This window comes from Dendropsophus ebraccatus, chromosome 4 (genome assembly GCF_027789765.1).
Source record: "Dendropsophus ebraccatus isolate aDenEbr1 chromosome 4, aDenEbr1.pat, whole genome shotgun sequence".
NCBI classification, from domain to species: Eukaryota; Metazoa; Chordata; class Amphibia; order Anura; family Hylidae; genus Dendropsophus; species Dendropsophus ebraccatus.
Window position 1 is genome coordinate 82148622 of NC_091457.1, and position 13523 is coordinate 82162144.

The 13523-nt window shown below is 41.8% G+C and overlaps 1 protein-coding gene across 1 annotated transcript in view; it reads left to right on the top strand.

Moving 5' to 3' along the window:
• The window catches only part of CDH13 (cadherin 13), a 579181-nt gene that overhangs the window by 541452 nt on the left and 24206 nt on the right, over window positions 1-13523 (top strand). Inside the window, exon 12 of the mRNA XM_069966164.1 lies at window positions 8403-8636. Within this exon, the coding sequence (XP_069822265.1) occupies window positions 8403-8636 (234 nt within the window). The remainder of the gene's footprint in view (window positions 1-8402; window positions 8637-13523) is intronic.

Consider the following 13523-nt stretch of genomic DNA (forward strand, 5'->3'; position numbering starts at 1 on the left):
AAACCATGTCTAATATTCCACTGTAATAGACATGGTTTAGACCACTATGCAGTGTTAAAAAGCTTTAATTCTTTATTATACATTGTACATATAGTAGGGGAGGATTAACTTTACCATAGGCCCCGGGCTGTTCACCAAGCCCGGGCCCCCCCACCCCACTGTACCAATGGCGGCACTAGCGTGGTGTGCATAGTACGGGATAGATAGATGTCATGATGCCTTGATCTGTGCAAAATTGCGGTAAAAAAGCAGCGAATTTGTTTGCAAATCATGGTAGAAATGTAGCCAGGAGACAGTACACAATTAAAAATATAAGTCTTTTTGGGTGGCCATGGGCCCCCAGGAGCTCAGGGCGCCGGGCTGCCGCCCAAAAAGGACCTATTATAATCCATTCAAATGATTCCCCGGGTCTGCCAGTACAAGGCTTTCTAATAGGGCTTATGAACAGGGCTTGGCATCATGAGCTAACCTCATTAGCTGTACCTTCACCTTCCTTGTACTGCACAACCTCCAATCAATTTTAGAGCCAGAAGGGCTAAACTATAAGCAACATGTCTGAGTTCTAATTACGATCATGTATACTCCATACCTACGCCTGCCTTCAATATCCTTACTCATTTCATGCTCATGACACAGGTGACCTTTGCTGAAGTGCCACTTGTGCATGATAAACCCCAATTTTGATTAAAACGAAAACTTAATAGAGAGTTTTAAATTTTATAATGAAAGGTTTCGCATTTCAAACCTCTTGCTTTTATAACTGTGCAGAGCCCGCACACAGCTGCGATTCTGAATTGGATTACATAAAAATATAGCGTCTCTGGGTTACAGTACAGATGGCTGAATGTGCTATATAATATCATGGTTGTAAAGGAAGACTTCAACTAAACTCTATCTTTACTCTATTTTCTATTCAGTTGGATAGAGCCCCTGGCAAAATACAAAATCTGTTAGAGAGCCCCTACCTTCTACAGTATGTTCCTTTAACGGTGTAATGCATGCGAAGTGCAGAGAGCAATAATGTACCGTCGTACTGTATCAGCCTCTTTGGATTCGGTGGGGTCTGTCTGGTGACAGGTCACTTTGAAAATCTGTTATTTATTTTATTTATTGCTAAATATTACACCAAATGTATATTCTGCACTTGCTGATTTGTTTATTGTGCATTTAATAGTTCATGTTGTGTTTTGGGCTTCCATATCTGCAGCATCATTAATGTAAGGCAAGTCAAGTAATTTCACCAGGGTCACGCTTGGTCTCAGAGGGCTTGTCTGAGTTCTGCAGATGCAGCTTTGTATTATTTGCATACAAATGTCTTTGCCTGTGTTTATAAATTTGCATGATGTAGCAAGTTTCTGTAAGCTGCAGTGATATTCATCAATACTTTCTATATTGTGCTGCCATGGCATTCTGACCTCAATCACACTGCTTCGGGAAAGCCGAATATGCACCAGTTAAATCACACCCAGGCAACTGGTGGCTTACCAGTGCATAGCACAATAAGGAAATATGGGGATTCATAGTCCTATAAAAATCAGTGGCAGGGACATAATGGAAACAAGAATCAAATTAAAAATGTATAGAGCAAAAAGAGCAAGGTTGGTGATCAGCAACATGGGCTATTATATAACTGGTCTCGCACCAATATGTACTGGGAGAAGTTTCCCAGGACTGGATCCAGCTTTTCCTAGCAGCTGGGGAGGAACGGCACAGAGTGGCAGTCAGTTAAAAGGCAGCAGGCTAATGAGCGGATTGCAGATATAATGGAGTGCTTCACTTCGTTATTACTGTAAATTCACTCACCTCTTACCATATGCATGGCTTCTCATAGACCTGTTGTATAGGAGACCAATGGACTGAGACTTTGCTAGACTCAGAGCTCATGGCTAATGACATCACATAGCCAAGCACAATGATGATGCTAATATAAAACAATATAATGTAGGAAGAGCTTTAAAAAGACGCCCATTACAGGCATTGATCATCTGTATGGGAAGAAAGACTTTTGGCGGAGTTTGGGGAGCTCTGCCCTCAAGCCCCCCCCCCCCTTTAAGGTAAATACAATTAACATAATATTGCATTTATTTCCACTTTTTTGTACAATAATTTGTTAATTTTAATATTTCAGAGTGTAATATTGAATACAATATGTATACCGCTATTAGCTGGGGCATGAGACAGTGCCAGTGTCAAACCAGCTGATTCATTCCTGCATGTGCCGGATTTTCAGAGCTCTAAATACAGATTAATTAGCACATTTTGCTTCTACCTGTTTTAGTAGAAAACAGACAATTAGTTTTAATGGCAGTACAATTAATGTCCTTATCTCGTGCTCGCCACTGCAATAATTAAGAATCCTGCTCCGGATGCAGCTCTTTTTTGCTATTTAAATCTCATAAATTGCCGGCAAAATATTGCTTTAATATGTCATCACGCAGTCTTGATTAAAAATTAAAGTGATGAAATCAGTGTTTAATACAGCTGCTGTGCTCCTGTGCTTATTACCACATCTAAAGGAGATTTCTGACCGAAATTACCATGGACAAGTATATGATTACAATACCAGCAGCACTCTATCTTAATTTATGTACAGAAGCAAAAATGTTGTTTGCCGATCAGCACCTAAACCGTGATCTGATCTGAGTTTGTAGAGAATTGTTGGATGAATTCTATCTCCTAATTTTAAAAGGTGCTAGTTGTTAGAATTTGTTCCCTGTGTGTGAATTTGGCTGGAAGAACAGACCGGCGCCTCATTACTCTGACCTGATTCACACACTTCTTTCTGTGCTGCCAGGGAGCTGACACCCGTTTTCATGTTTCTCCTGATTCCTCTCTGGTTCTTGTGGGGTTAAGCCTTCAGGTGTTGCATTGCTCCTGGGGCTTGCTCCATTCAGAGCACAGGGGAGGGCTCCCTGGCTGCTATTGGTCTGCATCACTTCTGTCAGACTCCTTGCTCCTATCATGGGCTGGGGAGAGAGTTCTGGCAGCATTTAGTCTGGCCAGTTCTATCAGTAGTTGCCAGTGTATGTTTGGTCTCCAGCTACACCAGTGTATCCATTATACTGCTTGTTATTTGTCATTTAAACTTGGACCTGGACTTTGCTTCTGCCTTACCCCTCTGTACTACGTTACCTCTTGTGCTCGACCTTGGATTGGACTCTGACCTGTTATTGTATACCTGTCTGTGTATTCTGTCTACCGCCCTGCATCTCTAGTTAGGCTAGGGACTGTCGCCCAGTTGCTGCCCAAGAGTTTAGCCCAGGGGGGCAAGTAGGTAGGGACAGAGGTTGCGGGTTGAGAGAAGGGACCACCATCTTCCTGGACCCCAGGACTCCCTGACACTAGTACGATCACTTTAAATTAATGCACCAAATGCCCCCATGCCCCTCTCTTACATCCCATGAGGCACAGAATTAAAGTATAACCCAAAGGGGTACTGTTCACTTTCATGTTCCATATTTTTTATGTAGAGTAATGTACTTGTTAATATTTTGTACTTTAATTCTCTTTACCAGTGTATTCGTCTGGCGGAGAATGGCTTACTAGTTACCACACACTCAAAAAAAACTCAAGTCATGGCAACAGTACCACCTACTAACTCTACTGGCACAGCAAGTTCCATCCTTACCGCAGGTGCATCCCTCTCCCCAGCTCGCCACCCTTCTCTGAATTAGTGCCCCTCCATACATTTATATTGTATCCCGCCCCCATATCCCCATACAGTATAATACCTTCTGGGCCATCATACAGTTTAAATTCCCTGTGCCACTTGTAGTCTTAGTGTATCTTCACCTGATCCCAGTTCTCTTAATGAATACATTTGCTTTTTCCTCTTCATGTCTGCAGCGTGTAAACCACAGGGATGGGTTCCCCGGGCCAGTGCAGGGATCACATCCCAGCAGCTCATAGACCAGACCATAGGCCAGTAGAGCAGGGAGGTGACAATTCCCTGCACTGCTATCCTGCTTGACAGCATCTGCATCCAGAGGAAAATGGCAGCTGTCCTGAGATCCAGGACACCAGGCTATAAATCTGGGGCTTGAGCCCTGTATGCCTGCTGTTAGCGAGGCCACCGCTTGGAGATTACCAGACTATAAGCTAAATGCATAGTACTGATGTACTGTACATTATTACACATGGCACCTAGTAGGGGGGAGGCCCTCTAACACTTTTTACTGTGACCCAGAGGATTCAAGGTACATCTCGTGTATCTACATAGCAAAGAGCTTATACATTTGTTTCTGCAGATCACAATACATGGGGGCAGGTTGGGATAACCTTTTCTGTCTAAAGAATAAATGAACCTACAGTATTGTCTTTCACAAATGCAAAAACTACAGACCTAGAGAAAAAAAGAGTGGCTGCACCTCACACCCATGGCACCCTCTCGGTTATTTTTAAAAATCAATGCCAGAATGTTGGTATATAATTTGATCAAAACATATTGCCCTATGTACCGCATGCAGGTCTTCTGGCACACCTGAGTCCCTACACTAAAACAACAATGTGCAGGTCAGCGACCGCCAACCTCGCAAAACAAGCACTAACAGGGGAGGGGGGGGCACAGAATGGCCCTGCAACCCCACTGCCATAGGACCAAACCCCAAGGGCCCCCCACACCCCGTCGACAGAGAAGGATGCTATCCCACATAGGATGTGAGATGCTATTGGAGGGATGGGTAACAAGCCTTGCTACCTCCCTTTTACAGGATGATTGTGGGTGGTAACAAAAACCAGCACCAGCAGGGATTCCATTATGCTCGATGTATATACTTACATATGTCTATTGAAAGTAGGACATTTATTCAGTAGCTTGACTCCTCCATCCCTCAGAAGGAGTGGTAGTATCTAGCCGCATACAGCCAGTCAAAATAATGATTAAGCATAGAAGCTATTAATTGACTTTCTCATTATGTTTCTATTAGAATACTGGCCGTGAGTAACGCAGAGATAAATTTACATGGCATGGCAAATAACGCATTATCAATACGGGGGGGGGGGACTCAGGCCTTCTGGTCTTCAGTTTCCTAATTCAGATTTTTTTTCTTCTTTTCATTTTAATATCACTGACTAGAAGAGAAAAAGATAAAGACACTTTCAGACACTATCAGTCCAGCCTAGATAATGCATTCAGAATTAAAGACAGCAATTTAATTAAATGCATGAAAGGCGACTTTTGTGATCATCTTTCAAATATGCCATTGTGTTTTCAACCATTCCATCTCATGACTTTTCTTAATAATACATCAAGATCCAAGAATGTGTTGGATTCGTATTACAAATTCAATTAGTCCAATCAAAAGGGAAAAATAATTTATTTTTCATTAAGGAGAGTCGGGAGCGGAGTAGCTCGGGAAGTTTCAGACATAATAGACGGCAGTCTGTGTTCTTTGCTCGGTTAGTTAAAATGGATGGTGTGTCACTTGTCATATAACTTTTTTTTTCACGCACTTAATGGCGTCTAAATCTGATCTTCATACATTGTAAGGATGTAATTTCTTACAGATGCAATCTCTACTGAGCTTACAAAACTTATGGAAACATGGTTTATTGTAGTCATCTATGTGTAGTTAAAAGATGACAAATACTGACAAGTAGTCTGAGTTCCTCAGAATCCTACTAGGGGTACATTATTTATTTTTAATAAATTGTTTTCTTTAATGACTATATACTGTACGTGTCAAGGAGAAAAGGGGTATACACATGTAGGCTGGGTTCACACTACGCATATTTCAGTTAGTATTGTGGTCCCTATATTGCAACCAAAACCAGGAGTGGATTGAAAACACAGAAAGGCTCTGTTCACACAATGTTAAAATTGAGCGGATGGCCGCAAATATTTGCTGCTATTTTCAAACAATGATTGTTGTATTGAGATGTCAGTTATTTACTGTTACATGGCGGCCATCCACTCAATTTCAACAGTGTGGGAACAGATCCTTTCTGTGTTTTCAAACCACTCCTTGTTTTGGTTGCAATATGAGGACCACAATACTGACTGAAATATATTGTGTGTGAACCCAGCCGTATACAGCATTATTCACTAATTTACTCATTAACAACAAAACTAAAGACAGCTGCTCCATAACTATAGAGCATCAGAATAATTAGTCAAACCACCTCTACCATATAGCTTCTCACAGCCTAAAGAACTGCTTGCCAGAGTGGGGACATCTAGTCTTGAAGAACAGAGTTTTTCAATTTGGGAAGGAGCAAATTATGCCCCAAAAAAAGGGGTTCACTTTGTTAACCAATTAATCATTAACAAGAGGTGATGGCTTAACAAATGGTGAAACTGTTCATATTGTAGTAATTAGACAACACTTTTATTGACCTATGAGAAATGATTATTAAACAGGAAAACCACTTTTAGGCTGGGTTCACACTACGTATATTTCAGTCAGTATTGTGGTCCTCATATTGCAACCAAAACCAGGAGTGGATTAAAAACACAGAAAGGCTCTGTTCACACAATGTTGAAATTGAGTGGATGGCTGCCATTTAATGGCAAATATTTGCTGTTATTTTAAAACAACAGCTGTTGTATTGAAATAATGACAGTTATTTACTGTTATATGGCGGACATCCACTCAATTTCAACATTGTGTGAACAGAGCCTTTCTGTGTTTTTAATCCACTCCTGGTTTTGGTTGCAATATAAGGACCACAATACTGACTGAAATATATGTAGTGTGAACCCAGCCTTAGGGTGTGTTCACATGTATAGGATCTATAACAGATTTGAAGCTGCAGATTTTAGAGCACAAAACATGCGGAAATTCGGAGCGGAACTCCACCTCTGACTCCGCTTCAATTCCGTCTGCCTCAGAGTCTCTGTTCTCCACTCAAAGAATTGATATGTAAATTTTTTTGAGCGGAAAGCGGAGGCACGCAGCAAATTCCATTGAGACACTGAGGCAAGCGGGATTCCGAATGGAGTAAGTGGCGGGGGTTCCGCTCGGATTTTCCGCCTGTTTTACTCAGTGTGAACATTCCCTTATTCTTTGTTCTGTCATTAAGTTACAATGATATCTGCAGCTTCAAATCTGTGCCATCAAATCTGCTGCAGATACTGTACGTGTAAATGCACCTTAAGGGTGCCTTCACACCTACCGACTCGCAGCGTTATTAAGTCGGCTAGGTCCTGGCAGATCACTGTCAGTACATACACGCAGCGGTCTGAACGACCGCTGCGTGTATGTAAATCACATGTATGTAAAAAAGGTGCCTTGAAAAAATCTGACAAAGTTTGCCCTTGATGTGACCAAAACATCAATCTGAAATTCTAGAAACAATCATTTTTCTCCACAGTGCCATCACAATAGAAATCGAGCGCTTTATAGTGTCCATTCAAATGAAAGGATTGGCTGCAGCCTGCAGGGCAGGTTAAGATGATCTTTCCTATCACGCTTTACTATGTGTCCACAACCGAGGATACGTGCCATATTACTTCAGAATTTTTGAATAAAATATATAAAGTAAATATTCAGAATTACACAACACATTTAATTTACATTACACACATGTCCTAAGATAACATCTGTGGGGGCAATGAGATGATACCACGCTGATTCCAAAAATGAGACATAGTGGTGTAGAATCAGGTGATCAGAAGATTTATAAAGGTCTGTAGAATGCCCAGGAAGCGGTGGGTGAAATAAAATAACATCCACTCCCGTGCTGCTGCCCATACTCAATCATTTCGGTCCCCGGCTGCGGCTGCTTCCTGATATTGAGACAGGACTTGGGATGTGATGTGGCAAGCCCGCTCATCCATTCAGTGGCTTTAGTGGTGTCCTGCCTCTGCCGCTGAATGGCTGAGCAGGTCTGCCTTGTCAAGCCTCAAGTCCCAACTCAATACCAGGAAGCAGCTGTACAATGGCAACTGGAGCAGCATGGGAGCAAGGGAGGTAAGTCAATGTTATTTTTTTTTTTTTACCCACCCCCTCCCTGGGTGTTCTGAAAAAAGGGGTTCTGATCGGACTACCCTTTAACTCTCACATCCTATTAATGGTGTCTTATAGTATGCTTCTAGAGTTTAGAAAGTCATTCCCAACTCAGGCAAGACAAGTTTTTAAATAGGTACAGGTCCCAGAGATGGATTCATTCAATTGATCCTGTACGTTTTCCAACAAATGTTAAAAATTAATCATTTTGGCGATGTTTAGATGTTAAGATGTCATAATAATGGTCCAAATTTCTTGATGTTCTGTTTGTTCACAGCCTAAATTAGTTGAATGAGATTGTACATACCGGTCTGCTGCTTTTTCTCCCTTCAGTCCATTGGTCTGGGACTGCAGCTGTGCCGATTCAAATAAAGCTTTAATATAATACAATGCAATGCTGAAAATATAACTGGATATTCTAGAAATCAATGTCATTTATCATTTTTGTTTCTCTAGGCACACCTCCAGCAACCGGTACAGGAACATTACAGATTACATTAGAAGACGTTAATGACAATGCACCGTATATCTACCCAACCTCAGCAAAAATGTGTGAAGATTCGAAAGATCTCAATGTTATAACTCTGGGGGCATGGGATAAAGATCTTCATCCAAACTCTGACCCTTTCAAATTTGAGTTGGGGAAGCAATCTGTGTCAGAAAAATCCTGGAAAATCACACAACTAAATAGTAAGTGTTGGTGCTGTGTTCCAAAACTTTTTACAAAGTTTTTACAAAAGTGCTGTGCTTCATAAGTTTTTATTTATTTTTTTTATTTGCTTTTATAACATTTATAAATGCTTTCAATATTACAAAATCATCTTTGAAATCAGTTGTCAACAGTTTCAGAAAACTGCACCACACCAGGTTGAGCTTGGTATTACAATTCTGCTCAATTCACTTCAGTCTTTCTAAGATGGATAATCCCTTTAAAGTGACCCTGTACCAACAATCTGAACCCCCCCCCCCCCAAAAAAAAAACAAAAAAAAAACTGCTTGTACCTTCAGATAGCAGCTTTTAATCCAAGATCTGTCCTGGGGTCAGTTCGGCAGGTGATGGAGTTAATGTCATAAAAACTACTTTTAAACTGGCAGCCCGTTCCCTTTGGCCGTGGCTTACATTGTGTATGCATTAGGCTGGCACAACCTCTCTGTCCCTCCTCCCCACCCTCCTCATCATTAGGAATGCCCCAGGCAGATTGTCTCCTATTCATCAGCTGTGAGAGGACGGCACATGGGCTGGATCGTTAAGGCACCTGTGTAGTTTTCACTGCAGAGGAATAGGAAAAATGGTGAAGAGGGTGGGGAGGAGGGATGGAGAGTTTGTGCTAGCCTAATGCATACACAAACTAAGCCACCACCAAAGGGCACAGGGCTGCCAGTTTAAAAGTTGTTTATTATGACAAAAACTGCATCACCTGCTGAATGGACCACAGGACAAATCTTCAATTAAAAGCAGCTATCCGAAGGTACAAGTGTTTTTTTTTTTTTTTTTTTGGGGGGGGGGGGGGGGGGTTATATTGTGGGTACAGAGTCGCTTTAATGGAGTTGGCAAGAGATGTTAAAATTTAATGCAAGCATCATAACGATGTGTTCCCATATGCTGGGAAACACATGCCTCTGACACCTTGACTCCATGCATTCACCAATCTCTGTGCAATATTGCTAAAGATCATATTAACCAAAAAGGAAGCTCACTTTCATATGTGATATGGTTTCATCTAGACCAGGTTTAAAAAAGATATGGATTTTTTTCCAGTATTGACTACCAATATGTTCTCCATCTTTATTTGAAATTTCAGCTTCTCAAGGAAGGAAAAGACAACAGTTCTAACTAGGGATGAGCGAACTTTTGAAAAGTTTGGTTTGGTTCGATCCGGCGAACTTTCGTGAAGTTCGGATTCGTACGAACCGAACTTAAAACAAACCTTGCTATAACGGCTGAATAATTGCAGCTACAATAGTGGGAGTCTGATAGGGTAGAGTTTTGTTTAGTTGCAGTTGCTATTACAATGAAAAAAGTGGAAAAAATCTAAGTGCAAAAATAGTGAAAAAAAATAGCCAAGGTGTAAGTGATTACATGGGACATAGGACACAAAGTTCCTTGGACCCAGTAGGGTGGAAAACAGACATTTGACAGTGGAACCAGCAGCAGTAATAGTACTGTATTGGACCCAATATGATTGAGAACAGACAATGGACGGAGGAGGAGGAGGCAGTAGCACTTGATTGCACCCAGCCCAGTATGGTTTAGAAGAGACTATTGGAGGAGGCAGTACCACTTGATTGCACCCAGCCCAGTATGGTTTAAAAGAGACTATTGGAGGAGGCGGCACCACTTGATTTGCACCCAGCCCAGTATGGTTGAGAATGGACTATTTAAGGAGGAGGAGGCAGTACCTGTTTGTACCCAGGCCAGTATGGTTGAGAACAGACAATAGACGGAGGAGGAGGATGTTCAGCCTTGGAGTGGTGGCCTGGGAATCCTCGCTGATGATGTTGTTCAGTGCACTTTCCAGAACACGGATGAGTGGGATGATGTTGTTGATCCCATAGTCATGCATCACTGGGGTGCACAGTCTTGGACACCAAGAATCCCAATGAGTCGCCAACATTTTTCTACACAACTGTGCAGTGATGGGACAGCCGATGGGACTTTTTTTTGGACTGTTTTTTTTTTAGGTTCTACTATTTTTTGAACCTTTATTGTAAAGATATGAACTGAGATTTTGACTTAATAAATTCGATAAGCTTGAACATTGAAGTTGCTTTCATGTGTCTTGGTTGATACTCACAGACAGCTGTCACATTACATTTTTGATTAGGCAGCACCCAGGTATATCTGAGGAGACTAATTTAACAAGGGTGACAGCACACATCTTGATATTCACAGAAAACCAGGTTATAAGGGATTATAGGAGTAATAATCCTTTATATCCTGGTCTATTCTGTGATTTTATTTGTTATTGTTATTTTAACCAGATTAGTTACGAACTTTCTCAAAGTTTGGTTCGGTTCGCTCATCCCTAGTTCTAACATTAATTTGCTATGCAATTTTTCCAATGTATGGCAGTACACAATTTGCTTTCATAAGCTATGTTCCCTCGATGTGTTTTTTACATGAACATCTTTTGATAAAGAGAGACTTTTTTTATTGGTCATGATTAGAGATCATCGAACAGCGGAAAATCTTAGGTCCTATCTAAATCGAACCTTGCCAAACCTTCCGCATTTGATTCCCAATGCCTTCCAGGTCCGTGGGGAAGGAGGAGACAGCCCGGGTACCTGCATTTAAGAATCTTTGGTTGGACTCGTAAAAATTTGTGAATCAAATACAAACTAATCTCATTAAAACATCCAAACTATAGTATCTACAATAGTGGGACTATTACAGAGTTGCGATTTTTTTCAACATATGACACTTTCAGGAAAGCAGTGGACATTGGTGGACCAGCAGCATGAAATTAAGTTTTCTCCTAGGACAGCAATAGATGTTGGAGAATCAGCAGTATTTCTCTACAGCATCAAGTGAGTTATTAAGATGGACACTTTTCACTGCTCCCAGTGAACTGGTATTATGCAATATCTCTTAACAGCATCCAGTGAGTTATTGAGATGGGCACTCTCTTCACCGCTCCCAGTGACTTCGATAATGCACACCCAGCACCCATTGACTTGGTCAAATGCAAAACAGTCATCCAGTTACTTGGTATACTGGACAATGGCTTCACTGATCCCACCAAAAACCACCCACAATCTACTCACAATCAACCTACAATCCTCATATCCTAACCTGTCTGTCCCTATGTCTCATTAGTGCTTTCCCTGCTCTGCTCTAAATGCCTGCTGTGATCTTGCTCTCCACTATACAAAGCTGACTGGCTGCCTTGACAAAGCAAATCACCCTATTTGAAGGGGGGGGGGGGGGGGGGTTGCTGACATCACAGTGGGGCTTCCAGGGGATTGGACGGGTGCAAAGGTTTATGCATAATCCCTTGATCCTGTCAACTGACAGTACTGTGAGCTGCCATCTTGGCCGCCATGTTTTGCAAATTTGTAACGACATGCTGTCAATATGCTTCATAGAACTAAGCAAACTGACAATGTGATTCACCAGGTTAGCTTCGCTCATCTCTAGTCTTGATCATTTATCCAAAGATGGACGTTTTTCACGTAAAATAGGCGTCATGGGAACATAGCCATAAAGTGCTGTTTAGGCGCACAACATGGCTCAGAAGAAAAGGAGCACTATTTAGAATTTAGAGTGTAGATTTTGCAGTAATGGTTTTAGAGCCCATGTCATGTTTGTAAGCCATGGAACTCCCCAGAAGGAAAATACCCTCAGATGGGACCCCAAGTGGTAACTGTACACTCTAGGCATTAATCTATGGGTGCAATGAGCATTTTGACCACATACGCTTTTATAGATTTTTTTTTTAAAGGAATTGGGCTATGAAAATGAAATGCAGTTTTTCATCTTTGCAAGGAGTACCAGGAAACAAATTTGATTTTGTTATATTTTTTCCCAGGTATGGCAGTACCCTATATGTGGTTGTAATCTGTTGTTTGGACATGCAGCACAGCTTATACTGGAAAGAGTTCCATTTAGTTTTAGAGCACAGATTTTGCTGGAATTTTTTTTTTTTTTTTTGTAGAAATCCTCAAGATATGACCCAATTTTGGAAACTACACCCATGCAGAGATTTATCAATGGGTGTATTAAACTTAAGCCCCTATTACACAGGGCAATGTAGAGAGCAAGGGAGCGCTGACCTGTCAGGTCAGTGCTCGCTTGCTCCTTGCTCCCCTGCCCGCTGGCAGTGCCATTACACGCGCCAACATTGAGTGAGGAGGAGCAAGTGAGAGTTAGGGGGCTGCCCGGGCGATCGTCAGATTGTCTAGGCAGCCCATAGGAGACAGCGGTGACATGCTGCTGCTGTTCTTATGACACGGATCGACACCAGCAGATCATTGCCAGACGGACCGTTCCAGTTTCAGCTTGTTGAAAAAAAATGATCAGCCAACATTGTGCATGTCGCCAGATCATTGTCTTCTATTTCACAAATACGGACGATAATTGTTTCGTGTAATAGGGCTTTTAGTGACGCCTGTCACATCCAGGGCCCCTTCTTAGCACATGGTTAAAAAAAAATAGATGCATTAAAATATATTTTACAATTGCTACCCTTATTAGATGGTGTATCTAGAGCAGTGTTTCTTAACCTTTTCAAGCCAGGTACCCCCATGCGACAAGATGCTCCAGCCGAGTACCCCCAGAGATACGATCGATTATAATCTTTACTGTAGGGTAGATTCACGCATATGTTTGATACTCTGTACTGTTATGGCCTATGGCTTTGCATTCTCGCAGCAGATTTTCATTTTGCTACCACAATGTAGCGGCTGCCTATCAGTGCCCAATCAGTGGCTGCGGCGGGCAGTCAGTGAGTCGGGAGCCAGGGAAGCAGGCAGAAGCTTGGGCAGGTAATGATATGCCCCTTTCAGCTAGGTATGCCCCTGCAGCCACATACACCCCTACAGCCACATATGCCCCTTTTGGCTAGGTATGCCTCTTGC